The 14781-nt window shown below is 35.3% G+C and overlaps 1 protein-coding gene across 1 annotated transcript in view; it reads right to left on the bottom strand.

Moving 5' to 3' along the window:
• The window catches only part of LOC104411912 (endoribonuclease Dicer-like), a gene marked incomplete at its 3' end in the record, with an annotated part of 41644 nt that extends 30725 nt beyond the window's left edge, over nucleotides 1-10919 (bottom strand). Inside the window, 5 exon segments of the mRNA XM_010022459.1 lie at nucleotides 207-337; nucleotides 745-907; nucleotides 1846-2038; nucleotides 9818-9918; nucleotides 10852-10919. Of these exon segments, the coding sequence (XP_010020761.1) occupies nucleotides 207-337; nucleotides 745-907; nucleotides 1846-1989 (438 nt within the window).
• Nucleotides 10920-14781: the final 3862 nt, after the last annotated feature.

The raw sequence follows: 14781 nt of genomic DNA, 5'->3' as shown, positions 1-14781 counted from the left end.
GCAGGAAGGGTGGGGGGAAAGCAGGGAGGAAGGATTATAACAGAAAGGGCTGAGAATACCTATACATGCTTTGCCTCAAAATTCACATACAAATAATACAATATGCTAAATTTGAAAAAAGTTAACATATAATTGGAAGAAATCACTTCTGATCAAGCCCAACTTACTGTAGATTCTGCTTGTGTAGTTTATACTTAATAAATTACCTGATGCTTAGAGAATTCCTGACTCCACTTCTCTTTCGTCCATGATTCAGTTATCTCTAAACTTGAATACTCTCCTACTTTAAGATCTGAATGTGTCCTGACAGCTGACACTTGCTGAGCAACTTGATTTGCTAAAAAATAAAAAATAAATCCAAATCACATAAAGGTCTTTTCATATATTAATTTTCAAGATAAGTATCATGTTACCTAGCACCATGTGTGATAACAATCTTTAGCTTAGACTAATGTTAAGTCAGGTGTTCATGAAAACTACCTCCAGGTAAAAATCACAGCAAGAGAACAGATTGGTAACTAAATTACACTTCAGATTCAGTGTCTTAATTTTATACCAGGAAACAGAAGATGTCATAAACAGGTTATATTACATTGATTAGAAGCAAAAGATGAAAGGTATCACATCCTTGCTGTCTAAGACTTCTGCATAAAGTTTCTCCCAACTTTGCTTTTACGCAACTCCTATTAAGGAATGAAAATATTAGCAGCACGTTTAGGAATTCAGTATGCTTTTTCTTCTTACCTGAGTTGACCAAGAACACAGTTCTCTTCCCATTTCTGTTAAAATCCCCTCTGATCTGATAGGACAGCTCTTTAGTGAGTAGTACTGCAATAAAAGTCTTCCCTGAGCCAGTGTTTAAGCAGACTATGGTGTTATGATCCAAAGCTGCTTCAAGCAGTTCAACCTAGATTTAAGAAATAACAATGTCCTTATTTGCAGCAGAAAAAAAGCTGACAAAAATTACACAAGCAGTAAATAAACTACAGGCAAGTCAGCAGTATTTCTAAACATTCTATCACTGCCACAGAATTCAAACACCTCTTTTCATAAGAAAGTACTGTCACAGTCTTTCAAAAAGACATTATAGTCTAGTTTCTAAATCTAAATTCCTTTAGTATCACAATTTGTTGCTATTTTAAGTAGCTAACTATTATCTTCTTAATAGATGATTCTGTTGCTAGATATATTATGTGAAGAAGGAAGCTAGAGCTTTTAAGTCTAACTGCATACATTGAGTCACCCAAATAAGTAAGTATATTAGCTCAAGACGATCCAAGTCTTTTCAGTAATACTAACCAAATGCTAGCTTTCAGGCACCTCTGCAGTGCAAAAAGAACTGAAATTCTAGAGCTCAGAAATAGCTTTCCTTAACAAAATGAAAATCAGAGTGCTCTGAGGGGGTTTCTGACATCACTGATCTGCTTTGACCAGTATGTGAAAAAAAAATAAAAAAAATAATCAAGATTTACTTTGTAGAAGACAAAAGGTCAGAGGTGGAAGAAGACATGATTATATGCATACAATTGAGAGGCACAGTGTAATGTTTACCGTGTTTGTCCCTAAAAGCATGGCAGAGCAGGAAGAGAATATTCAGCTTAACAGATGTTCTGTTCATTAGAGCAAACTAAGGAAGAGGAATGGGGGATATTGCAAACATAGAACACAGCCAAGCAAAAGGAAAAGAGAGACAATTAACTTGCAACAGGTGAAGCTGCGAGAGACACGCCTAGACTGTGCACAACACCACACATTCTCCAGCTGCCCTAGTTCTTCTCCCATTAAGTTAATGGATTTCATTATACTTTTTTTCTGACGTTACTGTATTAGTATTATCCTTTGTACCTGATATTTTCTTGGCGTGTAAATGTTATCATGAATTGCTTCTTGTTGCCATGGTAGTCCAAAAAATGGACCCATTGGGGAGGAAGCAGGGGTCATGAGCTGCAGTCCCGCCATGCTGAGGGATTGCAAAGCAGGGCTTTTCATTCATTCATCCAGTGTTTCTTTCATTGCATTTTTGCTCCAGCACAGCCTACTATAAGAAGAAAAAGGAACAGTATTAAATATAGTCACAATATAAAGCAAGAAGAGAAAACTTAGTGTAAGAAAAGGATACTACTTGCTTTTAGTTCCAGTATGTGCTAATATCATACTATTTTCAGCAGAAAATGTTAATTTGAAATTTACAGACACTTTTCAACTTAAAGATGTGTGTATTAAGGTACCAAAGAAATTAAAAAGAACCTGTACTTTAGAGGGCAAAGTTCATTCTATGCATTTGAATTTACACACATACATTTCAATATAAAGTTCCATTTATGTTCTAATGGAATCCCATTTAAAATACCTTTAAGAACAGTTTTCTAAAATAATAAAGCTGTTTAAGCTTCACTTCAGGAAAGAAAAATATTAATTTTCTAGAGCACATGCATAAATAAGTGTCACATTTTCCATTTTTCTTTCCAGTCAAAATGTCCCTATGACCACTTAAAGCTTTACACACGCACAAACAGGAACTTTATTCTAATCTGCGGGAAAAGAACACGAACTACACAAGAACCTCAGTACTTTCAAATCAACAGATTGATAAGCTTATCTGTTTAAGGACTGGCAGAAGTATTGTAAGTAATTGCTGATGACTCTGGTAAGGACTAATTGAGAAAGGGAACCGTATCAGGTTAGCCACCAATTTCCAGAAAGATATTCTAATTGATAAACAAACCAACCATGCACAACTTGATAACAATTATGGAGAACACTTTCCTACTAAGGCAGTGACGTTCTCATCACTGGGCTTTTTTTTTCTTTTTTTTAAAGTGTTTGCTGTCTGTCAGGAATGATCAAGGTTTAGAAAAAAATAGAATCTACCTTGCCCACAGAAACTGATTAAGGCCTGACAACGTAAAAAATATTGCTGAAGTAGAATACAAACATACTGCAACAAATCTAAAAATCTTGAATACCTTCCTCCCTTCAAATCTGATACATACCCTATTCAACAAAACAGTATTTTCCAAAGCTAGTTTTCCTGAAAATTCCTAGATGCTCTATGTTCACTCCAGCATCAATCTCAAAACAAGAAATGCATAAAATTGATAATGCTTTCAAATTTGGTCATTCGTTAGATGTAAGTGAGAAAAAGCTAATTATCATTCTATTGTACAGAAACGTCCTTGCTTTCTACAGAACAGAAAAGTTGGTTAAGTTTTGCAAATGTGCAGTAAGAAAGAAAAAAAACTGAGAAAAGTGTCTGTTACCTACTAGAAAATATTAACTGCCAATGGTTATGAGAAATAACCACTTTTAGAGATTACAAGTAAAGCTGTACAATTAAAGGTATTAGTTTTTTTTATTATGGAGATGAAATTTTATTTACTACAGTCTTCAACTAATACAACAGCTTAGTTCTTTATTGTATATTCACATTTTTAAGTATTGTAATTGGGCCATGTTTAAACACTGATTTATACTCCAACTTAACTAACATTAAATAACTACGGGAATCACTGACAAAAGAGATCAAACTGATTCTCTTTAGTTTTCCATGTCGGATGTATCTTGTAAAATACATTGAATTACATGATTACTCCTCTTGCAAATTCATGTAGAAGTAATGCCACTTCACAGAAAGTAGTCAGATAAGATTTGTCTCCGTTTTTTCCAAAGAGGAAGAAGTCCTGAAGGACAATGTGGTTAGGTTGAAGCAATATTGTTCTGTTCCATAAAAAAGAATTCCATTATAAATAATTATTTCTCTTTTGAAGACAAAACATTCACCAGTAAACACTACCTAGCGAAAGGGTAAATGCAACTTCTTTGTCTTTGGCTCAGCAACAAATATACTTCCCTCTCTATCAAAAATAGTATTTCTTTACTAAAAGCACATTTAAATATAACAAATAAACAAACAAAAACCAACAAAACCCACACCCAAATAAGAAAAAGAATGAATGTACATTTTCACAGGACATACTAAAGAACGCTCTTGACATTTTATCTGATTTTTTCAGTGGCTTTTGAACGAATCTCCAAACTCATGCAAATCTCCTCATTTACTTTTTCAGTCCTGCAACCTAAGCTACTGAGTCTTCCAGATTTTCTAAACAGATAAAATGCATCAATATATTGTCTTATTTAGCTGCAAATAGAAAACAGCATAATCTACACACAAAATCAGTAACACAGTTATTCAGTTCAGTTGTAATACAAAAAGACTCCGGTAGATTTTTAAGCTGTTCTTACACATTTCAAACAACACCTATAAACACATGCAGGTTCTGTTCTAACAATTCAACTAGTAACTTTATAGAGTTCAAGTCTGGCACAACTTTAAGATGTTCTAGCTCGCTCTCTCTTTGGAACTAGTGCCTTCATGGCTGTTCCTCCACTGCAATTCCACAGCTCTGGGTCTTGGGACACAACCAGGAAGAAAGATGCATATGTACTATACAGCTGCACACAGCAAAGATGATCACCCTTGACATTCTGATCTACTGAGCATTTGCACATCAAATATACCGATGTTAATCAGTATGTGACTAATGAGATTCAATTGGTCATGCAGCAAGGACAGTAGCATGATACACAATCTTCCCCTGCCCCTGGCAGAAAGCATCTGGAAACTCTGGGCACTGCTAATGTAAGTGAAGCTTTTCTATGAAGTAACAGCACACGTGTATGAGAGGAGGGGAGAAAGGAGAAAACACAGGGAAAGGTGTCATCCCTGACTCTCACCCCCAAGGTTACAGATGAAGCTCCCCTTTGATGTATCTAGCTTCTCTTTTCATATTCCAATTAGTATCACACTAGTTGGTAACAGAAACAAAAAATCCTTTGAAGAACACAAAGTGTTAATCATGACTACAGTATTTCACTGAAATAGTCTCAGGTCTGCTTCTCTACTTACATACAGCAACTCACATGGAAACACAATTACTGTTTACTTTGTTTAAAATGAGACCTCATCAGTGTCATCATAATTGCTCAACACTAGAAGGGACCAGGAAAAAAAAAAACCAAACAACTAAATAAAACCCAAGCCTTTTGCGTAGTAAAAGTTAAAGATAATTCCTCAAGCGTTCTTTTATCTAAACCCAGCTACTTTAGTTTTATAAATCACTTGAGATCAGCAGTGCCTCCTCCCTGTTTACTGTTCCACCTATCCTGTGTTTCTTTTCCAAATCATAAATACAACCTTGGAAACATATAAAATAGCTGTATCACATCACCAGGAGGGAATGAAGAAAAGAAAGCCAACCTTATTTTAGAAAGCTGCTAATAAAAACCAAGCAGACAATATTCACAAATAATCTCATCTCCTTTGCTACACACTTCACAATAGCGATACTAAGTTAGCTACCCCACTGCGAGAAGCAAGAGGATTTATACTTATGTATGGTTCCAGCTTGATCTGGAAAAGCTGTGAAACAACATATACTGCAAATTTGGTATCTGTGTATCTTCTCAGAAAAGACCTGCCTTAAAGTACAGTCAAAAAGCATTGTCGACAAAAACTCTGAAGTGCACTGGGAGAAGTACATGCACATTTGTACCTTGAAAATTAAGCACAAGTAAAACAGCATTGCCTGCCACTGTTAACCATATCATTACCCTGCAAATTGACAAACAAAAAGGGGGGGGGGGAAGGGGGAATGGGGAGAGAAGGGAGGATTTAGCTATGATAAACTGCATGATTAGTTACCAAAATAACACAGTTAAGGCAGAACACACTTGAAATAGCTTAAATCCTTCCCAATGTATGCCAACTCAGGTAAAAAGAGAAAGTTCTCCTGCCTAAACCATCAACATTTCTTCCTGCTGTGCTAAAGTTTCCTCGTCCTGGCCTTCATTTGTATGATTTGTATTGGAAGTATATAAGATCTGACAAGATCAATGTCAACATTATTACAGGAGTAAGCCAGAATAATGAAGTAATTGTATCATTCTAAGTTGCTATTTCAATAGCAAGGAAAAATATTCTTCAATAAAAGAAAAGCAGTACAGGACCATCTAGAAATAAAAAGGGGAAACACACATCTACTTAAGAACAGGTTTTAAATTGAAAACATTTGAGATGCAAGTACATGTGTTCTGAATTTGTGGACAGAAGTCAACGGAACCTAGCCAACCGAAACCACCTAACAGTAAAGCAGAGAAAAACCAAAGGAGTCCTGCTCAGCCATAGTAATAAACATACCTGCTAAGATGCTCCATATTATCCACTGCGCTATTTTGAAAACTGGTAGAACAAGAAACTATAAGAACTTACTGAATCCAAACTTGGAGGGAGAAACACTGCAAACAAGTCCTGCTTCCTGTGGTCTTAGACTAGGTTACAGAAGCTGGATAAAGCAGCACAGTGCCCAAGCTTACCTGTTCTACTGAAATGATACTGAAAGGTCCAGTTTTATGACCATTAATCATCATAATTTTAAGAACCAAATCCACAACTTGATGTCCTTACTTCAATACATACTTATGTGAACAGTGAACTGGAAAGCTAAAAGTAACCCCTTGTTCTACTAATTAAAGAACTTAATTTCTAAAGGGTACAAGGTTGGGAATGAACAGTCAACAACATTTAACGGCCATTTCTTCCAGTCTACAGTAATTCTGGAATTGTGCTGTAGGTTTTTCAGTCACAGGATTATATCCAGATTGAAGCAGTCCTTTGGTGCAGAAAGAAAAATTCAAGGTTTACTGCACTAAGGAATACAAACCAAACCAAGCAGGGCACCCACCTGAAATAAGACATCCTGGATCTAGTCCTGCTCCAAGGACTATTTAAAACATGGAATGACAGTGAAGTAAACAGAGAAGAGACTAGAGCACTGGGGATAAATCTTTCAAGTTTTTACCACCATGTGCATGCATTATACTCATTATCAAGTTAATGCAAAGCTACAACTATCTCCTATTATGAACAAAAATTTATTATTGCCATGTGCAATTTATTTCATTTGCTTTCATCACTAGCACCGATTTGTAAATTTGTACCAATATAATCCTTGCAATACAAAAATTAGAAATGCTCTAAAGGCACTCTCAAGATCAGCCAAAAAAAAAGTCAGCCTCAAGGGGTTAAAAGAAAAAATAAAATCCATTTATTCTAAAACAAATAAACCACGATCTATGGAAAAAAAAAACAAACAACCTACAACAAAACCAACTTGCTGCTTGAATATTCTCTTACATGAACACTTGAAGAGTCTGCATACCACATTCTTTATAAGTAAGTTTTATGTCCAAGTGCTACATGAAACATTAAGTTGCTGAAAGATATAACACAGAAAATTCTTACTTGGGTAATGGAGGACCAAACAGAAACAAAACTCTGAAATGTTACAAATATAAAATACAGAGTAGAAAATGAATATAAATGTTAATTTACAAAATGCAAATATTCACTGAGAATGTTCCATATGAGTTACTGCAGAAGTCCGCACTAAAGTGACTTCTACTTACACTATAAGCAGTCAGTGGCAAGAATTGGTTTTGCCCAAGTGATAGTAAACATACAAGGATTCCCACACCATCTGGTTTCTAAATCTGCTTTTAAAAGTGTACTTTTTAAAATTATTTGACTTTTCCTGTGATGGTCTAAAAGCACTGCGCAAGCATATTTTGTGAACATTACTCCTGTAACTTCAGTTCTCTCAGAGAACTTACTGAAAAAAACCAAAATAAACCAAACCCATACACAGTTTTTTTTGGGGGGGGGGGGGGGGAGGGGGGAAAGGGAGGCAAGGAGGAGGGGGGAAAACAAAAAACAGTGTCCGAACCTCAAACATGTTGGAAACAAGTGAACAAGTTTTATTTTCATGGAAAGGAGCTTTTGCCCCTTTATTTACCAGCTGATATCTAGGATATGTCGAAACTGAAGCACATTGAGGTATCTGTTCCCAACTCAAAATTCAAAGTTTATAGACAACAACATGAGGTCCAGAAAGTATAAAGTAAGGAAATACTGTCAAACAATATTATTCAATATGATGAATGAGAAATCTCTACTATTATGATACATTTAATATACAATGCAGCTGCACAAGGCACTTATCTGTTATCCTTCAAAGACGTTCACTACATGCATTGCCTAACAACAATTTTTATATTTGGACGTAGAATATTCTTAATTAAAAAAAAAAAAAAAAATTCATACTTAAGATCTGTTCCCTTTCAAGAAGGGCAAACAGCATCCTTACAAAGCTCAAATGTAAGCATCCCTAAGGGAAACCAGGGAAGCTGGTTTTTAAACACACTCACCAATATTCATCGTGGATGTTCATCTTTAACTAGAAGAATTTTATTTGTTCTATTTTTCCCTGATACAGAACAACTCTAACAGTACAAGCAGAACACTGGTCACTAATAGCATACCAAAGCAGCAAAGGCTGTTCTCTATTGTTCAGAAAAGTTTCATTAAAGAGATTATTAAATGAAGATTACACTGAGGCTCTATATTTGAATGAGCTGCTTCTGAAGCATTTCTACAATCAATACAGTATAGTTAACAGCTGGAATTCCTGTCAAGACTCCTCCTAAACATTTGTATACAGAAGAGAAATGGAGTACAACATGACCCTTAACAGACTCAGAAAAATGCACAAGCCCTCAAGTCCTTCATCTAATGTTCAGTCATCAGTATGACCAAACACAGATTTGAGGCAAAAGCCTAATAAACAGTTTCTGTTGCAATTAGTCTAGCTCTATCAACAGAACCAGAAGACAGTTGACACCAACAAAGTTGTGCTGCCATACACTGCAACAATCTGTAGTGGATTATACCACTATATATCAGCATAACATACATGGGCTGTATGGCATTTAGCAGTACAGAAATAAAATGTGAAAATAAAATTCAGTTTTCTAGCATATTTATAGTGACAACCAGAGCACAAGAAGCATTCAGAATAACAGTTTACAAAAGGGGATGTTTCTCCTTTAACAAATTCAGACATGCAGCCAGATTCTGGAACAAACTCTCATTTTTCAAAATGATATGTGTAAGGCCCAATGCAACAGTCCTAACCATGTAGTTGCTTAATCAGTGGTGCAGTACTGGTGCCATACAAATTCTTCTACCTCCTTACATGAAGTGTATGGCAAGGTCAGTACCAGAGAAATAGATACATTTCTGTGTGTTCATTTCTATGTTATCAAACCACATAGCAATTTTTGTTCTATGTCTCTTTAATCTGCTAGCCTCTTCCTCTGTTTTTGCTGAACCTGTACTTCAAACTGAAGCATACTATAGAAACTAAGGCCTGAACAATTTACTTGCCACTTAACTTTGCTCAATGTTTACTTTTTATCTCTTATCTGGAGCAACATATAAATTCAATTCTAATTCTAACCCTTTGTATCACCCATCTTTTTTCTTTATGTGAGAGATTTGGGTGTTTAGGGAGGGCTTTGTCCCCCCCCCCCCCCCCCCCCCCAATTGATTGTATTTCACCAACATAACTGCATTTTAATATAAAATCCACAATAAATATTTACACACATACGCACCCCCTTTTAAGAAACTGCATATATTTTCTAATAATATTCAGCTTTGTAAGAAATATCCAAGCATGTGTTTCATGACAAACATTTTTTTTATCTGTGCCACTGCTATACCTAACCACCTATGGATAAAATAAACTAGTTACTTTCATTGTTCTCTCCCAAAACATTCATGGTAAAATTCTGTAACCTCATACACAGAAGTTACTTTACTCAATGGTCCTGAAGAAGGTTTAAAAATAAAATAGAAGAACACAGTGAAGCAATACATAAAAACCTGCTTCTCCCATACTGCAAAGCATAATCTTACCGTTTTAATTTCTGCAGTCTCTGTGTTTATGCTTCCCGAACTGCACTTTGACATCATGATATCAGCTTGTAGATTTATCACATAATTTGCAAGCTTCGGCTCTTAAAAACAACAACAACAAAACCTATGAAGTATAAAAATGGTTTCAAAAGGGAACTATAATAGCAGGGTTAATTGTAGTGATCCAGTTGCTCATAAACATTTAAATGTGTCAAGACTACACTATAGCCTGCTGACAGAAAATGAGCAATTTGAGTCCACCCTGAACATGAATTATTTTTGTTTAGTATTAGAAACAAAAAATTTAAAGGTGTGATTTAAAAGCTAATTTTTGGTAGTTTACATGTGCAAGGAAAGCATAGTTCCCTAATCCTATTTACAGGTTACTATAATAATCGGTTCCTGTGAGAAAGTCAGTAGCAGTACGTTCCATCTATGTCCTATATAACTGTACAGTTTTCTTCATGAACATGTATTTTCATTTCAGTTGAATTAAATGTAAAAAAAATAAAAAGTAAATAAAAAAATTGTAATTCATACTTTCTTTGAAGTATTTCACTTTGAAACCATACAGTAAACTCGTGAAAAAAGAAAAAAAAAAAACCAACCATTTCTTCCTAAGCACATTAACACGTATTTTTTTTATTAAAAGTAAAAATATTGTGCAATTAAGATTGTGATTTGCATAAAATCACATTTAGCTGAACAAGTAAAATTAGGAAAGATAGTCATTCATGACAAAGGATTTCATAGATATATTAACCACTCTATAAAACTACAACTTACATCAAAAATGCCATATTTAAGCAGACCTGCAGAGTTCAAGATCTAAAATAAAAAATTTCTACAATATATTCACCTATAGTATGAGTTTTCCCAGGCCAAAAAAAGAGAGATTCTGAAGTCATTTTTTTTTTTAAATCAATACTGAAAACTTAAATGCAAAAATCTTGATGAAAATTTCTACTCAAATCAGTTCCATAAAGTTAACAAGGAGGACACTCCCAAGATTACTTCAGTATGTTCATTTTTACCTCAAATGCTGATGCTGAGCTTTTCCAGAGTCTCCAAGCCTGTAATTTTGTTTCACCCTAGGTAACCTAAAAAGCAATATAAGAAGAGAGCATTTTAACATGAACTGCCATAAAAATCAATTGTGCCATGTGGTAGTCTGCTTTCTTGCATTTTAATATTTAGCTCTGTAGCAATAGCACATGGTCTTTCAAAATCTAATTATCATATGTCCTTTTTTGTCTGGGTACAGACAGGCAGTGTCTGCAAGATCAGCTTTAAGTGCTCAGGATATATTTGCATATTTTGTTTTATCTGCTAAAGTAATTGCTAGCTGAGTCCAACTAGATTTACTGTTTATCTCCCCTGTGCTCCCTCCATGCGTGTTTCAGCTAATACAGTAAGGAAACCTTGAAGAAAATTATCATTCAGAACATTTTAAAAAGACATCTTAAAGAATGTGTGTCCAGAGAACAAAATAAACAAACATCTATTGTTTTCTTTTACAGCAAGAATATGTAGGGAGTGCTGCACATAAAATCTGATGAGTGCTGAATTCACGTACAAAACAGACCTACAAAAATCTTATTCCCAGGGCTGCATTTTACATTTGCGTTGGCACCATACACACATCCTTTTTTTCTGCACAAAATACAGCAAATTGCTGCTAAGATGCAGCGATTAGAACTTAAATTTATTGTAACATGTTCCAGTTATGTCTATTAATTTATTCACTGCCTCTAACACATGAGCCAGAATATGTATTCCATTGAACCAGAAAATAGCTGAACAACAATAAACTGTCACATCTACAGCAAAAATTGAGAAATATACTCCACTTTGTATTTTCATGAAAACCAGAAATGAACAATAAATACAACATTTAGTTACCCTACCATATAACAAACACAAACAGAAAGAAAAGGTTCAAGTCTTGTCAGTAAAGCTAATGCCATGCATAGCTTTGCATAGCAAATTTACTTTATTCCCTCCTTGTAGATGGGAAACACAAAGCACACAGATGAGTAGGTAAGATCTGGGAGAACCAAAAAAAAAAAAAAAAAAAAAAAGTATGTAATTCTCCACCAACCCCAACAATTTCCTTCGGCACATGAAAGCCCTACAACAGAAGATTGCAGCTTTAATCAATTGGCAGACATGAATTACAGTAGGCCCTTTTAACGCTGAAGCCAACATAAAACCAGACAGGCCACATTCCTGAGATGCAGTCAAGTTCTAGTACAAAACACCGAGCTTATATCACATTAGCATCTAAATGGTAGTGGTGCGCCCACTTAGACAAAAGCCTGTTGCAGTACATGGCCAACCCTGCCCCGCTGCAGGCCACAGGCATTTGCAGCTTCCCAAGGATCCCAGCGGACCATGGGCACAACCAGCTCCTTCAGCGCTTATTAACTACAACACTGGAGTCCAACCTGACAAGTTTTTCACCACATTAAAAAAAGAAATTTTTTTTTTTTCTTTCTAGAGTGACCAGGGACCTTGTTAAAATCAAAGGGCTGAAAAAGGAAAAATCAATAAGATTTCTAGAATCTCTTCTATTGAACAGTAACGCTACTTTTTTATAACAAAGAAAGTAAGAGCTATTAAAAGCTGTTAAGAGCTCAACATTCACATATTTTATCTAAAGGTAGAAGGTGAGAGTTCCAATATAACAAGCCATTTTGAGTGTCTAACTAGACACACCACAAACACACGAAATAACTCTAAGAAAGCAGCAACAGGAAAAAACAAAACAAAACAAAACAAACCCCAGCACCCAACCAAAAACCAAACAGTTCTTATAAAGACATCAAGAGAAGCATCCAAGAAGTGACACACTATTCACTTCCACAAAGCTCCGGTGCCCTAGAAATCTGCAATTAACCAATAGTTACCTTCTTCAAGTCTCAGCCAAGATCTTCAAGTATCTTGGCTATTTGCTACTTAAACATCTGCTAATACAAAACCCAAGTACTCAAATATATCAGGGTATATAGACTATATCAAGAGGTTTGTAATTCAGTATTTTAAAATAATAATGTTAATATGATGCCTAATTGTTGCTACTGGGAAAAAAAAAAAAAAAAAAGACTGAAATTTACAGTGTGAGACCTACCAACACATTACAGGCAACAGGCTGAGTCTGAAACACAGACTATCAGCATTCTTGCTCTTCAACATCTAGAGTTTGAAATTAATCAACTATTCCCTCCATCTCAGTAATGATGTTCCTATTTAAACCATTATTCAAACTGTTAACAACTTGAAAATGAAGTTCTTATCTTGCAAGAAGATGTACACAACTGAACTCTTAAACTCGCAACAGAACTATAGCGAAGTGAATTATCATCATGCAAATACAAATGAATTCCAGCAAGAATCAAAGCCCTGCAGCAACAGAGGGTAAGGTAAAAACTACCATTATGATTGGGAGGAAAAAGTCTGTCTGGGCTGGCATCCTGTCTCTATAATTACAGCTGGTTGCAGATGCTGGAGGGGGAAGGGCTGACTATAAAGCAGGACCCATCCTCTCTTCCAAGTGTTATTCCAGCAACCTTATATCTCAAATATTTTTCTTTGGTTTATTATGGTACAAACAATAAAGTTAGTGAGAAACCACAATACAAACTCTCTACTGCCTCAGATTAACTCCAAAACAAAATACTCTCAGCATCCAAAAATCTAAGCCTTCTCTATGGAAGTCAGGGAAAAAAAAAAAAAAGATAATAGAAAATTACACTCTGGACATGACTTTAAATAAAAAAAACCAAAAACCTGAGCACTCAAACACAATAGATTTAACAGCAATTAGAATTATTTTACATAACATTCAGGGTTATCCCACCAAAACAAACAAACAAACAAAACCAACAAAAAAACACAACAACAACAACAAAAAAAAAAAATCACAGCTAATTTTATAGATCCTAATTTACATAGGTAACTATACTACCATTATATCAATATCACAAGAATGAATAACTAACCATATCTGTGAATTTATTTATCATTTGGTCCTTTACTTAGGTACCAAATTATTTACTTGTGATTATTTAGCTTAAAGGTTAGCTTCAAGTTTTTCAGGCGCCTATGTCATTCGACAGGAAGGCAATTAAGCCCACATTAGGGCAGGGATTTCTCTTTTCCCCAACCTGGGAGCAAGCTGTGAGGCAAGTACAGTTCCAAAGCACCAATTATTCTTGCTTATAAGTAAAAGCAGCAGCTGCCTCCTGAATATAACCCCATGTGGGGATTTCAATCCCATTATTTGCATAAACATAAATCCTTTCTCTCCATGTGGCATAAAGTCAAGTTCCCCGAACATGGATGGGTGTTCGACAGTTTTCTGTTATCTCCGTGCCAGTGCATCCAAAATTACTAAGATTCCTACATTACAAAAGGCTGTCTCTGAAGTCAGTAATAGTATGATGCAAGACCTGCAGACATTTGGGTTTTAAGTCACCCTCTAGAATTTCCACCAAGTCTGAAACTAGAGTTCAAATCTACAGTTGGTCATAATACCAATTTCTGTATCACCCAAGAATCAGTATACAAATTATAGGCTTTTTTTTCCAAAAAATAATGAGTCTATTATGAACGATACATCAACCTAACTCATCCTAATGCAACCTTAAAATACGTAAGCATTATGTACTGGTTGGCACATTTTTTACTCTAATTACATTTTGGGCTTTGTAGCTTTTAATCAGACATCCTTAAAAAGCAAGGCTTCTCACCAGTTACCCTACATGCCTGCACATGTTCTTTCTCTGTAAAGAAGTTGCCAGCACACTTCTGGAATTTTCTTTTATGTGAAGCTGGGATAAAGTCAATATTAAGTTCAATAAAATACGTAGTATAAAGAGACTATTTTTGCTCCCAGAAGACATCAAAAGCTGTTCAGATGCCACAGAATCCAATCTACAGAGGGATAATGGGGTTGGGGGTGG

Source organism: Nestor notabilis, unplaced genomic scaffold, assembly GCF_000696875.1.
Source record: "Nestor notabilis isolate BGI_N333 unplaced genomic scaffold, ASM69687v1 scaffold25239, whole genome shotgun sequence".
NCBI classification, from domain to species: domain Eukaryota; kingdom Metazoa; phylum Chordata; class Aves; order Psittaciformes; family Psittacidae; genus Nestor; species Nestor notabilis.
Note: the sequence above shows the minus strand (reverse complement) of the source record. Positions and strands in the feature narration are given on the sequence as shown.